The sequence below is a fragment of the Erigeron canadensis genome, chromosome 4 (assembly GCF_010389155.1).
Source record: "Erigeron canadensis isolate Cc75 chromosome 4, C_canadensis_v1, whole genome shotgun sequence".
Classification (NCBI taxonomy): Eukaryota; Viridiplantae; Streptophyta; class Magnoliopsida; order Asterales; family Asteraceae; genus Erigeron; species Erigeron canadensis.
Genome location: NC_057764.1, coordinates 34,144,384 through 34,159,435, shown reverse-complemented (window position 1 = coordinate 34,159,435; position 15,052 = coordinate 34,144,384). Strand labels below are relative to the sequence as shown.

The following is a 15,052-nucleotide window of genomic DNA, read 5'->3' as shown; positions in this document are numbered from 1 at the left end:
TTATGGTCAAAGTTAGTTAACATGACAATTAAAATGGTACGAAGGGAGTAATAATTATACTCGGTAGTGTTCTGGTCAAATTTTTTCTAACTTTTCAACATTTTTATCTCTTTTCTTAAATTTTAACTCCTTATTTTTTTACCCTATTCCATAAATTATTTTATTCCTCTAATTCATTTAAAATCTTTTATTTCAAAAACTACATATCGATAAATTATAAAAATTATATGGATATTCTTAAAATTTCATGTTCTTTTATTAGAGGGGTCATTCGATATACTTTAAACGAATTTTTAAATCCAATGACGGAACTCGTACGGCTAAGACATTTAACTATCACACTTTACAACCTATCACTTTCATCATCTCACTACCGTAACGCACGGGTAATTTCTTTCGTGCCATATAATATAATTGCTCTAAATGTTGACCGTTAAGTGTGTAAAATAAAAACATTTAAATTAAATATTCCCACTAGAGAGTAATTGAGAATAACGTACTCATCATTAAAAAACATTTACAATATAATTTTAGGGCATGTCTATTAGGACACCTACTAATTCGACATAAACACCCGTATTGTAGTATATGCTAATATGTCCGTATATCGGAAAAGACAAAAATATTATACTCCACCTATCGATGTATACTCCTCATTTTGGGTGTTTAAAATCTTAAATATTAAAAGAATAACACCTCGTGATTGCAAGTTATCAGGTGAAAGTCTATCGATATTGATGCAAAAGATATACGGGGAGTATTGATGTATAACTAAATACCCAATCAAAATATATAAAACAATAAAAATAAAATTTAAGAATAGAATATGAAGCAGGTGATGGTGTTCACCTAGTCAAAGTATCACCTACCTTTCACCATGTTCTCCTTAACCCTTTCAGCCACTCTTTTCGTCTCCCTAGCCTCATCACCTAACTTTTTCATCTAGCCTTTATGAATGACCTTAGTATCGTAGTGAACCGCCAGTTAATAGCAAAGTCGTATCCTTCTTGAGGATTTGGATTTGAGGATACCCAAGTTTGAGTCTAAAGGGTAAACTTTTCCCTTAATATGTTGTCGTTTATTTGGTCGGACTATTATGGGGTTTTTCTTCACATTAAGTATTGGGTGCGGGGCTCTCTAACGTAGATCTGGTTATGACAACAGAATGTAAACCTCCCATTGTGATATTCGATCCACACATGTCAAAAAAAGTGTGGAGTGTTTCCCATTATTCAACATTGACATGCTTTGTATATCTAATTGATTTTTAAATAACGTATTATTATATCCGTCCCGCTAGAAGTGTAACATTTTGAAAAATATTAGTCTTTTTTTTTTTTTAACTTTCACTTTAAATATATATATTTTTTTGTCATGTCATACTTGATGAAAATTAATACCAATAAAAATATATTTAAAACACAATCAACTTATATAATTTTTATCAAGTATTATAAAACACAAATAAAATCATTTTTAGTCAAAGTTGAAAAAAAAAGATTTTGAAAATCCAAAACATAAGTCAAAGTTGAAAAAAAAAGACTTTGAAAATCCAAAACATAACATTTCTGATAGGATGGAGGGATATTATTTCTAACATCAAATACTTTTATCTATTATAATTCAACACAACCCAACAAAAAAAAAGTTTATTACTTTTCATGTTTATACATTTTAAATTTAATTTAAGAAAAATACTAAATATAGTCTTTAGGGCTGCACCTATAATATATACAAAAATTGTACCTTTTATATTAAAATTCATCTTTAAATTTTATGGTAATTATACAATTATTTAATTCACTTTAACAACAATCGGTGCGTTTAACAAAACTCTTTAATTTATGCGATAGTCCTTTTTTCTTAACGGAAATGCGATAATCCTTAAATTAGCTATTAAAACTCTAGTTTCATAAAAATCTAGTACGTAATGTCATTTTATCAATTAACTAATTAGTCAACCCAACATGTCATTATATCAAAAAAAAATAAAATAAAAATTTAACGTTCATTTTATCAATTTAACTAGTTAGTGGATCCATGTTCAACCCACGTATTTAATATTTACTGAAAAATAATTACATGTTTGTTATATTCTCGCAAGGAAATTCGATATGAAAAACAGTAATTAATCAAATAATGCGACAATTATAACACGACATGATAAAGTATTTGTAAACGTTAAATTATATGAGAGCGAAACTGATAAATAATACATGAGAAACGAAATTTTTTTACTTTAAAAATAGTCAAAAATTATAAAGCTAAATAAATAAAAGTTCATACATGGTATTGGGATGATTGAAAATTTGTATTGTACAAATTTGTGAAATGGATATATAGATGTATAGTTTAAAGGTTGTAATAGCTAAAGTGATTTAAATAGTAGTGTTTTTATTAAATTTTGAGATGGGAAATAACATAATATAAATTGTTTTTAATATTATTGAATGAATAAAGAGCTTTATATAGAAAAATACACAAAAATATGTCATTGTTAAACAAGGAAACACTATACTTGATGAACAAGAATTTCAGTTAACTTGATAAACAAGGAATATAATTAACTAATGTATATAGTTTCTTTAATACACCCCAACAAGGTGACTGTTGGATTTGAACTCGAAATCTTAGACTTGAACTTATAGAGTATATTCTTACTACGTCATTGTAAGATGATTGACCATTTTTTGGACTTAAATTTGAAACATTGATCTTTAGTATCAGTTTTGTTTTTGAGATAGGTGAGGGCCGGGACTGGAAATTTGATTAGTTGGTGTTTGAATTAGGGTTTTACGAATGAAATAAAAAAAACCAACATTATTCTTATGATCTCTTTTTCGACACCTTCGAACAAATTACAAAAAGAATTAGCCAATTCAAAAAGATGGTGGTGGGCGCAGCTAATCTTGCGACTGCGCCACTCTCAAATATCATTCCAAAATCGTTAGGATTAACACCACCACATCCTCTTGGTGGTGTAACTGGAACACCATCTCCTCCTGGTGGTGTAACTGAAACACCGCTCCCTCCAGGTGGTGTAACTGGAACACCACCACCTCCTCCTGGTGGTGTAACTGGAACACCACCAAACGGCTTGTTCCGCACATCGATGACACCGGCATTCGTCGTGAGTTGTTCAACAAGGTTGGCTGACTTAGGATTAACACTTGCATACATGTGGTTAATTACGTGTTGACCGCCAGAAGGCACAAAAAAGGCACCATTTTCCATCAAGTCTCCATCCGTCCTCCAATTCCATCCAGCCCAAACCTTCTCATCTGCATCTACTCGCCTTGTCACCTGCTTTGCGTTAGGGTCTGCCGGTGCAACAAACCGATTACCTTGACTATAGATAGTCGGATTCGCACTCCCACCAATTGCATATATCTTCCATTCAGTGTAATCATTGTTTACCACATGAAAATACCCATGCCTACACCGCGGCATTCGTTGTACCAGACCTCTCCCAAAACGATTAAACGCAAACGTAGCCTGCATTCCTTTATCTGCCAAGTACGCGTCATCATGTCCCATAAGCATAACTTTGTTATGATTAGTAAAATAATTATTTGAAATAGTAATAGCAGTTGAGCCCAAAGTTGCATCTATCAAACCATCCGTACAATGAGCCAATGAACAATGATCAACCCATATATTTGTTGACCCTTTTATCGAAATCGCATCACCATCAGATAACCCTCGACGTCCAACCTGCGTTGGACTTGAGCGTATATCTGCGTTCCCAGCTGGTACACAATCATAAACACGAATATTATGGATGATCACGTTTGTTACGTTCTGAACCGTGATACAACCTCCACCGGTTATCTCAACCTTCACCCCACGGCCATCGAGCGTTTTATAACTATTGACAAGGAGTTCGTGTTTGAGTTTGATGAGCATGTTTGATGCAAATACAATCCATAAGGGTTCGGTTTGTAAGGCTGCGTGTCTTAGAGTGCCAGGAATCGGGTTCACTGGGTCGTCATCCGAGGAACTTGTGACCGTGTAATATTGACCGCCTTTGCCACCGAATGCCAACCGGCCAAACCCAATGCCGCAGCCTGCCAGACGTTGCCGGTCATTGAACCAGTTTGGATCGCACTTCCAGCAATCGTCTATTGGGTTTCCGGTGAGACAATGATTGCCTCCTGCTGCTGTGTCCAACAATAATTGTCTTCGATGTATCGATACATTTAATCTCCTTTGTACTTCTTCAACAACAGCCTCGGGGTTAGGATGTTGATAAGGAAGTGTTAGATTAATATTAGTGGCCCGAATGCCCAAGAAGAAGAAGGTCAAAAGGCAAAACAGGAGAATGTATGTGTTGTTTGGACGATGCATATTTGTGTGGTAACAAGAATAAAAACGAAACAATTTATTAATGATAATGATCGAAGACAAGTTATTAATGTATTGATGACGTGAAACAAAAAGAGTTAATTCGCTGAATGACGAAAAAATCGAATGAACGATTCTGTATATGATATAAAACTAAATGAATGTAATGAAAAATTTTAAAGTTAGTTTTTAAAATATATGTCGTTAAATGTAATGGATTTTTGGAGAAAGTTAGTTTTTAAAGTTGGGTTTTACATATTGAATGAATGGCGGGCTTTTTATATATAGATAAAAATATAATTGTCAAACATGGAAACTAATAACTTGATAAACAAAAACTCTAAAGTTTATGCACAAGGAATATAATCAACTAGTTTCCTTAATGGGAAAAACAAAAACGTGAAGATGTTATTATGGGTAGTGTCTGAATGTTTCCAAAAATTTAATAGTTTTTAAGAATATTTATAATTTTTTTCAAAAGTTTAAACAAAGTTGGAAAAAAACAATATTGTTTGAAAAAAGATGATGAAAAACAAAGAAAACATTTTTTTGTTAAACTGTCAAAAAGTTGGAAACAAACAAAATTTAAGTGAATCTGGGCCCCACATATTCAGTTTTATATCAAAATGGTTGTATACAATCTCGATAGGCATTACTGAGCAACATGATGCATTACAAGAGGTGCATTTCCACCTATGTATCATCTTCGTTTTCAACCTCTCAAATTATTAATTATTTTTCACAAATCACAATCAATGAATCAATACACAAATACAAACATATATATGATGAATACATAGATTACATACAACATCACAAATAAACATCAAACTCAACAGACAGTGGTCGGTTACAAAGTATCATTGGCAAGCCACCTCATAAACATGTTCAAACATTCTTTAGGTTTGAATTCTGCAGCTGTGTGACCTCCTCCCTTCAATAATGATAGATATTTTAAAGAAAGAAGTTAAACCAAAAAAAAAGTTTTTCTTAAAGATCATTTAACTAACAAATAATTCAAACACTTTTTAGAATCAGACGTAAGAATTGTCAAGTAGTAATGGGAAGATTATGGGGTGGATTTTCTCACCTTTACAGTAGCAAATATTAAGCTTTGATCGGCGCTATTCATGTATTTCATGGTGTATCTGCAAGAAAATATGTCAGTACCATAGTGTCAACTATTTTTATCATTAATTAATCTTGTCAAGGCGGTTGTGAAATGACAACTCAACTAACCCTGCTACTTGTTCATCAACAAACCAGGGTCTCCAATCATCTACGACTGGCAAGTTTAGCGATTGAATCCAGTTCAAGGTACCCAAATGTGGGACAGCCATGTCATGATCTCCACTGTTCAAATTAAGAGAAAAAAATAGGCATAAGGTGATAAATTATTAGGACGGCACTATTAGAGTCTATTACCTATATACAAGAGCTCGGCATTTTTTATCAGCTAACTCTTTATGATAGCCAACAACACTCATGACATTGTGTGTATAAGATGGGGTTTCCTTGGAAATATCAAATTCCAAGCTTTCGTTGCATCGAACCCATTTGATATTGTTGAATTCCTGTTGGTCATGAGATCAGTTTTATACATGGTTATCATAAAAATGTCTGCAACTTGCTGTTAACTACAAACCTCATGGATGTGAAGAGCTTCTCGCACATCTTTTCTATTAGCCCAAGCAGCTGTGTATTCATTCTTGTCATCCTACAAGTAAGTGTAGAAGTTAAATATTATAAAAAGCCATAACGTTAAGAGTGACTGATTGATAACAAGTTCCAGTATGACCATTATACTTGTAAAATTTACTGAAGAAGAAAATTTTGCATGTGAAAGGAGAGAGAGAGCGGGGGAGAGTAATACTCGACACCATCGTTTCTGAACTTGAGGTAACGACCAAGTATCCATAGAGGTCTTGTCAAGACCTCTTAAGCCCCTTCTGGAGAGATTGGATTTTAATGTATATGAAGTATCACAAACAGGCTCTAGAATCTGGTTAATGTTAATTCGTTCAAGACACTACAGATCAAAAATAAGAAATTATTAAAATGAATATTAAAGCTGAAGATAAGATTATTGCTATTAACCCAAATCAGAATCTAGCTCTGGTACCTTATCTACCGCTTGAAGAGCATGTATGCACAGACTGTTGTTGGGATCTACATTCAAGTACTCTCCACCGCAATTTTCTTTAGCAGACTGCAAAAATGTATAACTTAATTTATGACCATATTTCAGGTTTCTTTGGTTCAGGCAGAAGCTTACTAGTTAGACTGTATATGTTCATATACTCAAAGCAGACAACTCAAATGTAATTGATTCATTACCTTGTAGATTGCATCTGATAAGAGTGCCATATGATGAGCGAATGGGATTCTTGAATTATAGTCTCCACTTATATCTGTGAAAGGATTACCGACCGTATACCCCTGAGTTGGATATAATTATATCATAAAATAATTGAATAAGTACCGTGTGGCCTTTGGCCCACTGGTATCATTACCTACCCCAAAACCAGTTGGTCATGAGTTCAAGTCCCTCTGTGGACATCAGTTGTAAAATTTTTCTGTTTATTACTAGTACGTACTAACATCTAACCATTTAAAAAAAAGTGAATTAACCATGAAAAGTTTAGCTGTAACTTTTTTTCAAGTGCTAGAAATGATAAATCTAGTGCAATCAAGTTAATGCATGAACATGTGCTCATTTTAACTAGGCATTGTAATTTAGAACGAAATAACCTGTCCTGATAAATAAGACAATCGAATAATAAATTTGTACCTTGATGTTCAGCGGTGGCTCTTCACCAATATCATTTCCTACAAAAGATGGAAACAAGACGCTTAAACATACATATGTTAATTTGTCTTTATTAAAAAAGACTTCATTTAGTTCAAAGACCTTGGTGGGCAAATCAATTTTAGCAACAAGAACCCAAAGGCTTTGGGAGTACCGTTATAGATTTCTTGAACGATCAGTGGCACCATTATGCCACCGTAGGAATCACCACCAATATACAATGGATTGCTGAGAAATTTAGGATGATCCCCAAGCCACTGCAAGGCAGACATAATAAGCAAATATCCATCTTAGTTTGTTATAAAACCGATAAATTGCATTTTGCTCCAGTGTAGAAATTGTGTGCATCTCTTGTTGACAAGGCCCGTATAAATCATAAGAATTCTTTTTTAAGGATTGTAATTGTATTTACATATGTGTCTACCCTCAAAATAGTACATGTCACTAATTTATGGGAAAATGGAAATATGATTTCTTTCACCAGGAAAATGACAGTACCTTCCTCAGAAAACTGTAAGCCAGCTTTGACGATAATGTATCATTCGTTATGTAAGTTTCTGGAGTTTTTGCAAAGGAATATCCAGACCCTGCTGGCTGATCGAGAAATATAATATTGGCCACCTAAAAGTAATGATTTCATTTTATCAAGAAAGCAGTGTTAACATCAAAGATATTGACAACCTCGCATGTTTATTAGTCATGAAATTATTACATCCTTAGTTAAGAAACTCAGCACATTTTGGCAAAAGCAAGAAAACAGGGTAACATTAATTACACACCTTTGTCCAACTATCAGGAACTAACTCAAGTATCGGATTCTCTAGACTGGAGATTGCATAGTTAATAGTGAACGGGCCTGCACACAACCATCTAAGTGTCAGATCGACATACACTTAAAAAGCAGTGTTACATTGTCATGCTAATAATGAAAGGTTGTAATCTATTAAAAAGGTCCTGCTTGCAAACTTGGCATGTTCTTTTTATTTTGTTTTCGTAGCCATGGCACGCGACCATGAAATCTCTGTTAATCAAAAATAAAACATTATGTTTTGAGTCTAATGACTTATTAACAGTAAAAAGAAAAGAAGATATGATGCAAACATGACTAAAGATGAATAGATTGTATTGTTTTAAACCAATTAACCAAATTAAAGAGAAACTAAAAACCACATCGGTAATAAAACTAAAATGCAAGAAATACCTATTTCAAACATAAGTCCAGAGAGAGAAGAACAACCAGGGCCTCCAGTTAGCCATATCAAAAGAGGGTCATCTTCTGGGTTTCCTTCAGACTCAATGAAGTAGTAAAATAGCTGCACGTCTTCAGACTCTCCTACCCCGATGTAACTTAAACACATTGTTGGCATAAGTACTAGCATATCACATCCTTATCTTATAGACCAAAGAAGAGTAGTCATAATTGGAAATTAAATCAAGTATGAGCTTACCCAGTTTCAAGTGTGAATGGAAGATCACCATCCAAGCCTGGCAACGTCTTAACCAAAAACTGTGACTTGATAACATCCAACGAAGCTAACAGAAGAAATACAGCAAACAACATCGGACTGAATTGATTACGGGCCTTGCAAGGCTTGGAGCTCTAGGTTGATCTCTGTCGCTAGTACAATTTTATGATACTAATCTGCATTTGGCACCATTATTAGTTTATTACATAACCAAATGATGCAATTACAATCATGATCAATGAAGAATGAAATTATTAAATAAATAAAAAGGTGCCTGATTGAGAAAATCAGCATAGTAATTTGATTAAGAAAATGGCATATATGTCTCTTGATTCTTTAACTAGACTAGAAATCTTGTACATAATTAAACAGAGAATACATTTTTACTTTTGTGCTGAGGCCTAGCATAAATTGTCTTAATCGGGCCCACACTAGAGAGTCAAGTCAATTCGACGAGTAGATCCCATTTAAACCCTCGAGAATGAAAACCCTCTCGCCCATCCTAAGGCAAACCAGTGGTGACCTATATCTATTGTTAACAGACCAGGTTTTGAAACCACCCCGGATTCAGCCGGCTTAAAGGATAGTAATGCCAGTTAGGTCATGTAGTACATCGAAGTCAAAGACTCGATTCGTCCCCTAGTAGCCTGAACAGGAATCCCTCTCAGATTTTACTCTATATCTATATATGACTATGCCAGCTCTCCAATACTATCACAATTTAGCTAGTGATTACGTAATGATAATGATGAAGATGATAAATTTCTTTATTATAGAATAGCTGAATGTAATCCATATTGTTTTCTAAGGTTTTACAGTTAATCATAAAATGCTGCATTCTTATTATTTTGATTAATGGGATTAGTTTCTTGTAATGTAAGAAATTTGAACGAATGTCTATAGTAGGAAATAACTAAAGTTATGTGAATTGTATGTAAACAACTCGAAATAATGTTTATTGTATGTAAGAATTTCATTTCAACCAATTAAAATCTGACAAGTGGCACCTGTATATGTTTGGCACGTATGTTTTCTTACATACAATAAACATTTTTTCGAGTTGTTTACGTATAATACACACGAATTTAGTTTTTTCAATTCCTACTATAGTCATTCGATCAAAAGTAGTTACATTCCACGAAACTAATCCCTTCATTAATCTAATCTGATATATATATATAATATAATAATGATGCAGACTGCAGAGCGAAAGGAAGAGAGTAATAGTAACGGATTTAATCGGACCGGTGGCTCACCTGATGATGACTTTAAGCTGATCAAATGCTGATGTTCTTACTGGCTGGCTGGCTGCTGATATATATTATCTATATATATTCAATTAAATATTCACCGAGTAGTTGATAATCATAGAGATAAGGCTATTTTTTTAAACATTAGAGATAAGGGTTGTTCTTTTCTTTTCATAAACAATATACAACAAGATTTTATATCTTAAAGAGATATATATATTTTTTTTTTTAATTTTCGAACGAGTAATTTTAAGTCTTGCTAGCAGTAGAGTGTACCGCCTGCACCGGCTCAGAACACTAAACCAAACAGCTTGATAATTTAAATGGGAAAATTACTTAAATAAATAAAAAAAAAAATAATCCTATTTTACAAATTAGACTAGTTTTTAAAATCGCCGGCGTTATGTAAATTTTTGAGAAAATTACATATTTGTTTCCTCAAGTTGGCAGAAATTTTAGTTATTACCTTTAAGTGAAGTAATTATAAAAAAAACCTTGAAGTTAGTCAACATTTTCAGTTTTTATTCCGCTACCAAACGACGTCTATTTAGTCTATTAAGTGAGGGGCAGATTCGCTATTTCACACTTCTTCATCTTTTTCCAAGGACCAAAAATGTAAATATAGTTGCTTCACCTTTTTTTTCCCCAAATTTCCTTGAAGTTTTTCTCTGAAATTAATATTTATATTCTTATATCATAATCATCATCATCATTCTAATCTCAATCTATATTTATATATCTATCCAAAGTCATAACTTTTAGAAATCATGGCCATACTTCCATAATATCATCATCATATGAAAAATTGCATCAACAAAACTACCAAAAATATTTATCAAAAACACATTTGGCAACCAAAACTAAAACCACATCAACAAAAATACATCTAAAACATCTAACAAAACCTTTTACATCTATAATCCACATCTATATAAAAGTACCATGGATCTATAATTTAATATATCTCAAATCTTTTAAAATCGGTCAAGAACAGTTCTGATGGTGTGGTGGTTGTGATGGAAGTTGCGACGGAAGGAGTGGTGGTGGTTGAAGACTCCGGGAGTGACGGTGGTAGTTGAAAGCTCGGCACAGTAGTGGTTGAAGAACACAACGCCGAGAGTGGTGGTGATGTGACTTGCGAGAGAAACTCATATATATATATATGTGTGTAGGGTAACACTTCAGTGGGAACATATTTAAAATAAGAACAGTGAGAACAAGGGACATAATAATAATTTTCTATGTCGACATTTTTTTCAATTTACTTCACGTTATCCTTTAATTTTTTTTGTACCAGACTATCATAACCTTCCATATAAACTTTACACCCACTTTTTTAGATCGACAACATCAAAACTCCATCTACTTTTTCACCAAAAAAATTTAATCATTAAACTCATGTTGTTATGCTCTTTACATTAATATCAATTTTTATAATATATGTGAAATAATTTTATAAGTATATAGTGCATCCATCTTATTTTGTAAAATTGCATCCATCACATTTTGTGAAATTGCATCCATGTTTTTTTATAAATATAAATGCATCCATCTCATTTTGTAAGGTGCATCCATTTTTTTCCTCAAATCGGATGGATGCAAAATACGTATAGTAAACGAAATTGATATCAATATAAAGAATATATGATATTTCTAATTGGATGCATTATGCATCCAAAAAATTTATTGAAAATGCATCCACAAAAATATGATGAAAATGCATCCACAATAATCCCGGCTTCTACCACCATCGTCAAAACTGTCTGGTGTCATTGCTACTAAGCATAAACATCTGCCACCGCCGCCAAAGCATAATCATCCACCACCGTCGTCAGCAAGCATAACCATCTTCATATTAAAATGAGATATACATTTGGATTTATTTTAAAATAATGTTTTCTATATGTATTATGTCGTTCGTGTATATGTGTTTCACCAGATCTAGATAAGGAGAAACAATTTGATGTTGATAAAGAGATATTGTGGTGAAGAGAGAGTATAGAATAGATCTCGATCTTTTGTTTTTCAAATAATGGGTGTGAATAATTAAAAAGAAAATGCTTAGAAGATATAAAGTGTAGGCTTGATCAAAAACTCAAAAGAAAAGTTAGAGTCCATGGATGGGGAAGGGACTCAATTTAATTATGTATTTGTGAAATTGTGACGGTTTCAAATAATGTGGTGGGCCTTTCGATATTTTTCATTCCAATTTTGCCCATTTCCTATTAAATATAAATAAAAAGTCCTCTAAAATTTCTTAACCACCGATCTTATATTTTAAAGGCCAGAATCTGTTCTTATTCATTCTCATTTATAAATTGTTTGTATTTTGATGATTACCCTATATGAGTTATCAAAGGTTATACTTGGAAGAGTAAATAAAATGATTAATAAACATAAATAGATGAATGTTTTTAACATGTTTGAATTGTTTGTATCTATGGATTGATGATGATGACAGATTTACAAGTCTTTTGATATGATATGTTGATAGATATAGGTGATATATGAAAGATGTGTGTTTGATAGATTTGGGGGTCTTATTGGATTGGAAATGGTGGGTTTATTAATATGAAGAATGATATTATGAAGATTTGGTGGTGTTTAAGTAGGGAAGAAGAAGAAGGAGCACGAAATAATGAATTTGCCCCTCAGTTAACAGATCAAATAGACGGCGTTTGGTTACGGAGTAAAAAACTGAAAAAATTGACCATCTTCAAGGTTTTTATTATAATTAATTCATTTAAGGGCAAAAGCTGAAAATTCTGCTAACTTCAAAGACTAAAAATGTAATTTTCTCTAAAGTTTTTGCTTCTTTGCTGTTCAATGGGCAGCTGCTCATGCAAGTAGATATGCAAGTGGATAGTGATCTAGAAGACTAGAATGACATATAGAGTATTATATTTGTTTGCGAGATGATTTGGAAAATTTTGTGATCTCCATTCTCAAATGAATATATTTGTGCATTTTATGGCCTTTAAAATGGTGTTTTATTTTTTGAACATGCGACTTTTAATTTTAGTTACATAATTCTAAGAAAATGTTAATTTTTTTTTAGAAACTGTCTAACTCTCAAATGAATGTATTTGTTTTGTTTTGTAATCTTAAAGTTATAACTTTTATATGATATTCTTACTTTCTTTACATTGTATTCTCGAGTTTTTTTTTAAATGATAGGAAAGGAAACGATTGGAAAAGGAAAGAAAAGAAAAAAATTTATATATCAAAAAGGCATTCTCGAGTTACATGAAAAACTAAAGAAAAGAAAAGAAAACACAAAATTAATAGTGTTCTTGAGATAGAAAGAAAAGGAAAGAAAGAGAAAAAAGTTATAATTTTACAATTATGTCCTTTTTCTTATAAATTTGTTATTAATTAATAGGGGTAAATTAGTAATTATACACATAGCTTAAAAGTTTTCCATCCAAATCCTCCCAAAAATGGGAGGAAAGTTTTTACTTCAAAAACATACATGTTTTCTTTTCTTCCCCTTTCCTTTCTTTTAAAAAAAAAACTCAAGAATGCAAAATAGAGAAGTTTTCAAATCCTTTCTTTTCCTATCTTTTAAAAAAAAACTCGAGAATGCACTCTTAGTATTATGTTTCAATCTTTCATTTTATCTTTGATAATCCTTTACTGGTCTCTTTCTTGCAAGCATCGGCATAGTGCTTCTTGTTCATTTCCTGTGGTATCACAATTGATAGTTTTCTAGCATCAGTTTTGATGGAAGACAATTTCTTGTTATTTTTGTTTAATTCGTAGAAGGTAAAGTAGTTTGATTTGTAATTTAATTCAGGGTTCATTATCTTCCCTCACGGTACTACTTCGCTATCGGTCACCCAGGAGTATTTAGCTTTGCAAGGTGGTCCTTGCTGATTCACACGGGATTCCACGTGCCCCATGCTACTCGGGTCAAAGCGTAAGCTAGTGATGCTTTCGGCTACTGGACTTTCGCCATCTAGGGTGCAACATTCTACTGCTTCGCCTAGCAACACAACGCTTGTATTGCTCTCCCACAACCCCGTTTTCACGGTTTAGGCTGCTCCCATTTCGCTCGTCGCTACTACGGGAATCGCTTTTGCTTTCTTTTCCTCTGGCTACTAAGATGTTTCAGTTCGCCAGGTTGTCTCTTGCCCGCCCATGGATTCAGCAGCAATTTGAAAGGTTAACCTATTCGGGAATCTCCGGATCTATGCTTATTTTCAACTCCCCGAAGCATTTTCATTTCATGTGGTATCACAATTGATAGTTTTCTAGCATCAGTTTTGATAAAAGACAATTTCTTGTTATTTTTGTTTAATTCATAGAAGGTAAAGTAGTTTGATTTGTAATTTAATTCAGGATTCATTATCCTGGGAAAGGGATTGAAGAAAGAGAAAGAAAGATGGGGAGTTAAAGGAGAGAGAAGATGGAGGAGGATAGTCCGCTGTTGGTTTTTAATTGGTTGAGGGAGTCCGTGAGCTATATACACAAAAGACACGGGTATTATGTCTAAATTTGTAAACTTTAAAAAGTGTGCTTATTTTGTAAAATACCCCATTCTTTTTGTATATTCAAGTAATAATCCCAATTTAAATATGTATAACTTTGAAATATATATATATTATATATATATATAATATAATTATATATGTATAGAAGTTACTTATTGTAAAACAAATAAGACAAAATCTTGACCCTTAGATCATGATAAAATTGATGCACGAAGATTCACATATATATTGATGCACGATGATTTTCATGATGCACGATAATTTTAGTAAAGTAAAACCTATTGTTTTATTTGTTTACTTTAATACTTTTTTTATTTTACCTAAAATTTATATATATATATATATATAATTTAAATTTCCTAAGTTTTTCCTTATTTTCCTGTAGTTTGTACTCTTTTAAATAAGGCACTTGACTAGTATAAGTTGAAATCTTGACTATTCAATTATAATCAATGATTAAAACTTAAAATTATATTTCAAATCTTGACCATTAATTTTAATTTAATTGAGAAAATGCTTCTAACATAAAGTATTTAAAATTTATCCCACCATTGCCGTTGAAAGAAAATTATAAGTTTATGTATAATATAAAAAAAATTTGTTTTTCGAACGACAAAAATAATAATAATAATAATAATAATAATAATAATAGTAATAATTTAACAATCTAATAATTGAAATAAATTGTCT

At 32.3% G+C, this 15,052-nt stretch overlaps 3 protein-coding genes across 3 annotated transcripts in view; all 3 read right to left on the bottom strand.

The window, feature by feature from the left end:
* LOC122596335 (magnesium transporter MRS2-3-like) overlaps positions 1-15,052 on the bottom strand; it is a 28,823-nt gene that overhangs the window by 9,726 nt on the left and 4,045 nt on the right. The gene's annotated exons all lie outside the window — the stretch shown is intronic.
* Positions 2,827-4,347, bottom strand: LOC122598667 (probable pectate lyase 5). Its single transcript, XM_043771252.1, has one exon. The coding sequence runs from the start codon at positions 4,345-4,347 to the stop codon at positions 2,827-2,829; it is 1,521 nt and encodes a 506-aa protein (XP_043627187.1).
* LOC122596338 (serine carboxypeptidase-like 2) lies at positions 5,050-10,039 on the bottom strand. The gene is made up of 15 exons (XM_043768902.1): positions 9,876-10,039; positions 8,602-8,795; positions 8,355-8,500; positions 7,933-8,009; positions 7,652-7,774; positions 7,308-7,410; positions 7,136-7,173; positions 6,682-6,783; positions 6,467-6,553; positions 6,218-6,373; positions 5,990-6,061; positions 5,770-5,918; positions 5,584-5,697; positions 5,435-5,492; positions 5,050-5,278 (listed from the first exon to the last, which is right to left on the bottom strand). The coding sequence occupies exons 2-15, from the start codon at positions 8,712-8,714 to the stop codon at positions 5,195-5,197; spliced, it is 1,422 nt and encodes a 473-aa protein (XP_043624837.1). The 5' UTR covers positions 8,715-8,795; positions 9,876-10,039; the 3' UTR covers positions 5,050-5,194.

Coding starts and splice junctions, on each gene's coding strand:
- LOC122598667 (XM_043771252.1), bottom strand. CDS start 4,347: ATGCATCGTCCAAACAACACATACATTCTCCTGTTTTGCCTTTTGACC.
- LOC122596338 (XM_043768902.1), bottom strand. CDS start 8,714: ATGTTGTTTGCTGTATTTCTTCTGTTAGCTTCGTTGGATGTTATCAAG. Junction 8,501..8,601: donor CCATTCACACTTGAAACTGG/GTAAGCTCATAC, acceptor AATGTGTTTAAG/TTACATCGGGGTAGGAGAGT. Junction 6,062..6,217: donor TTCAGAAACGATGGTGTCGA/GTATTACTCTCC, acceptor ACTTACTTGTAG/GATGACAAGAATGAATACAC.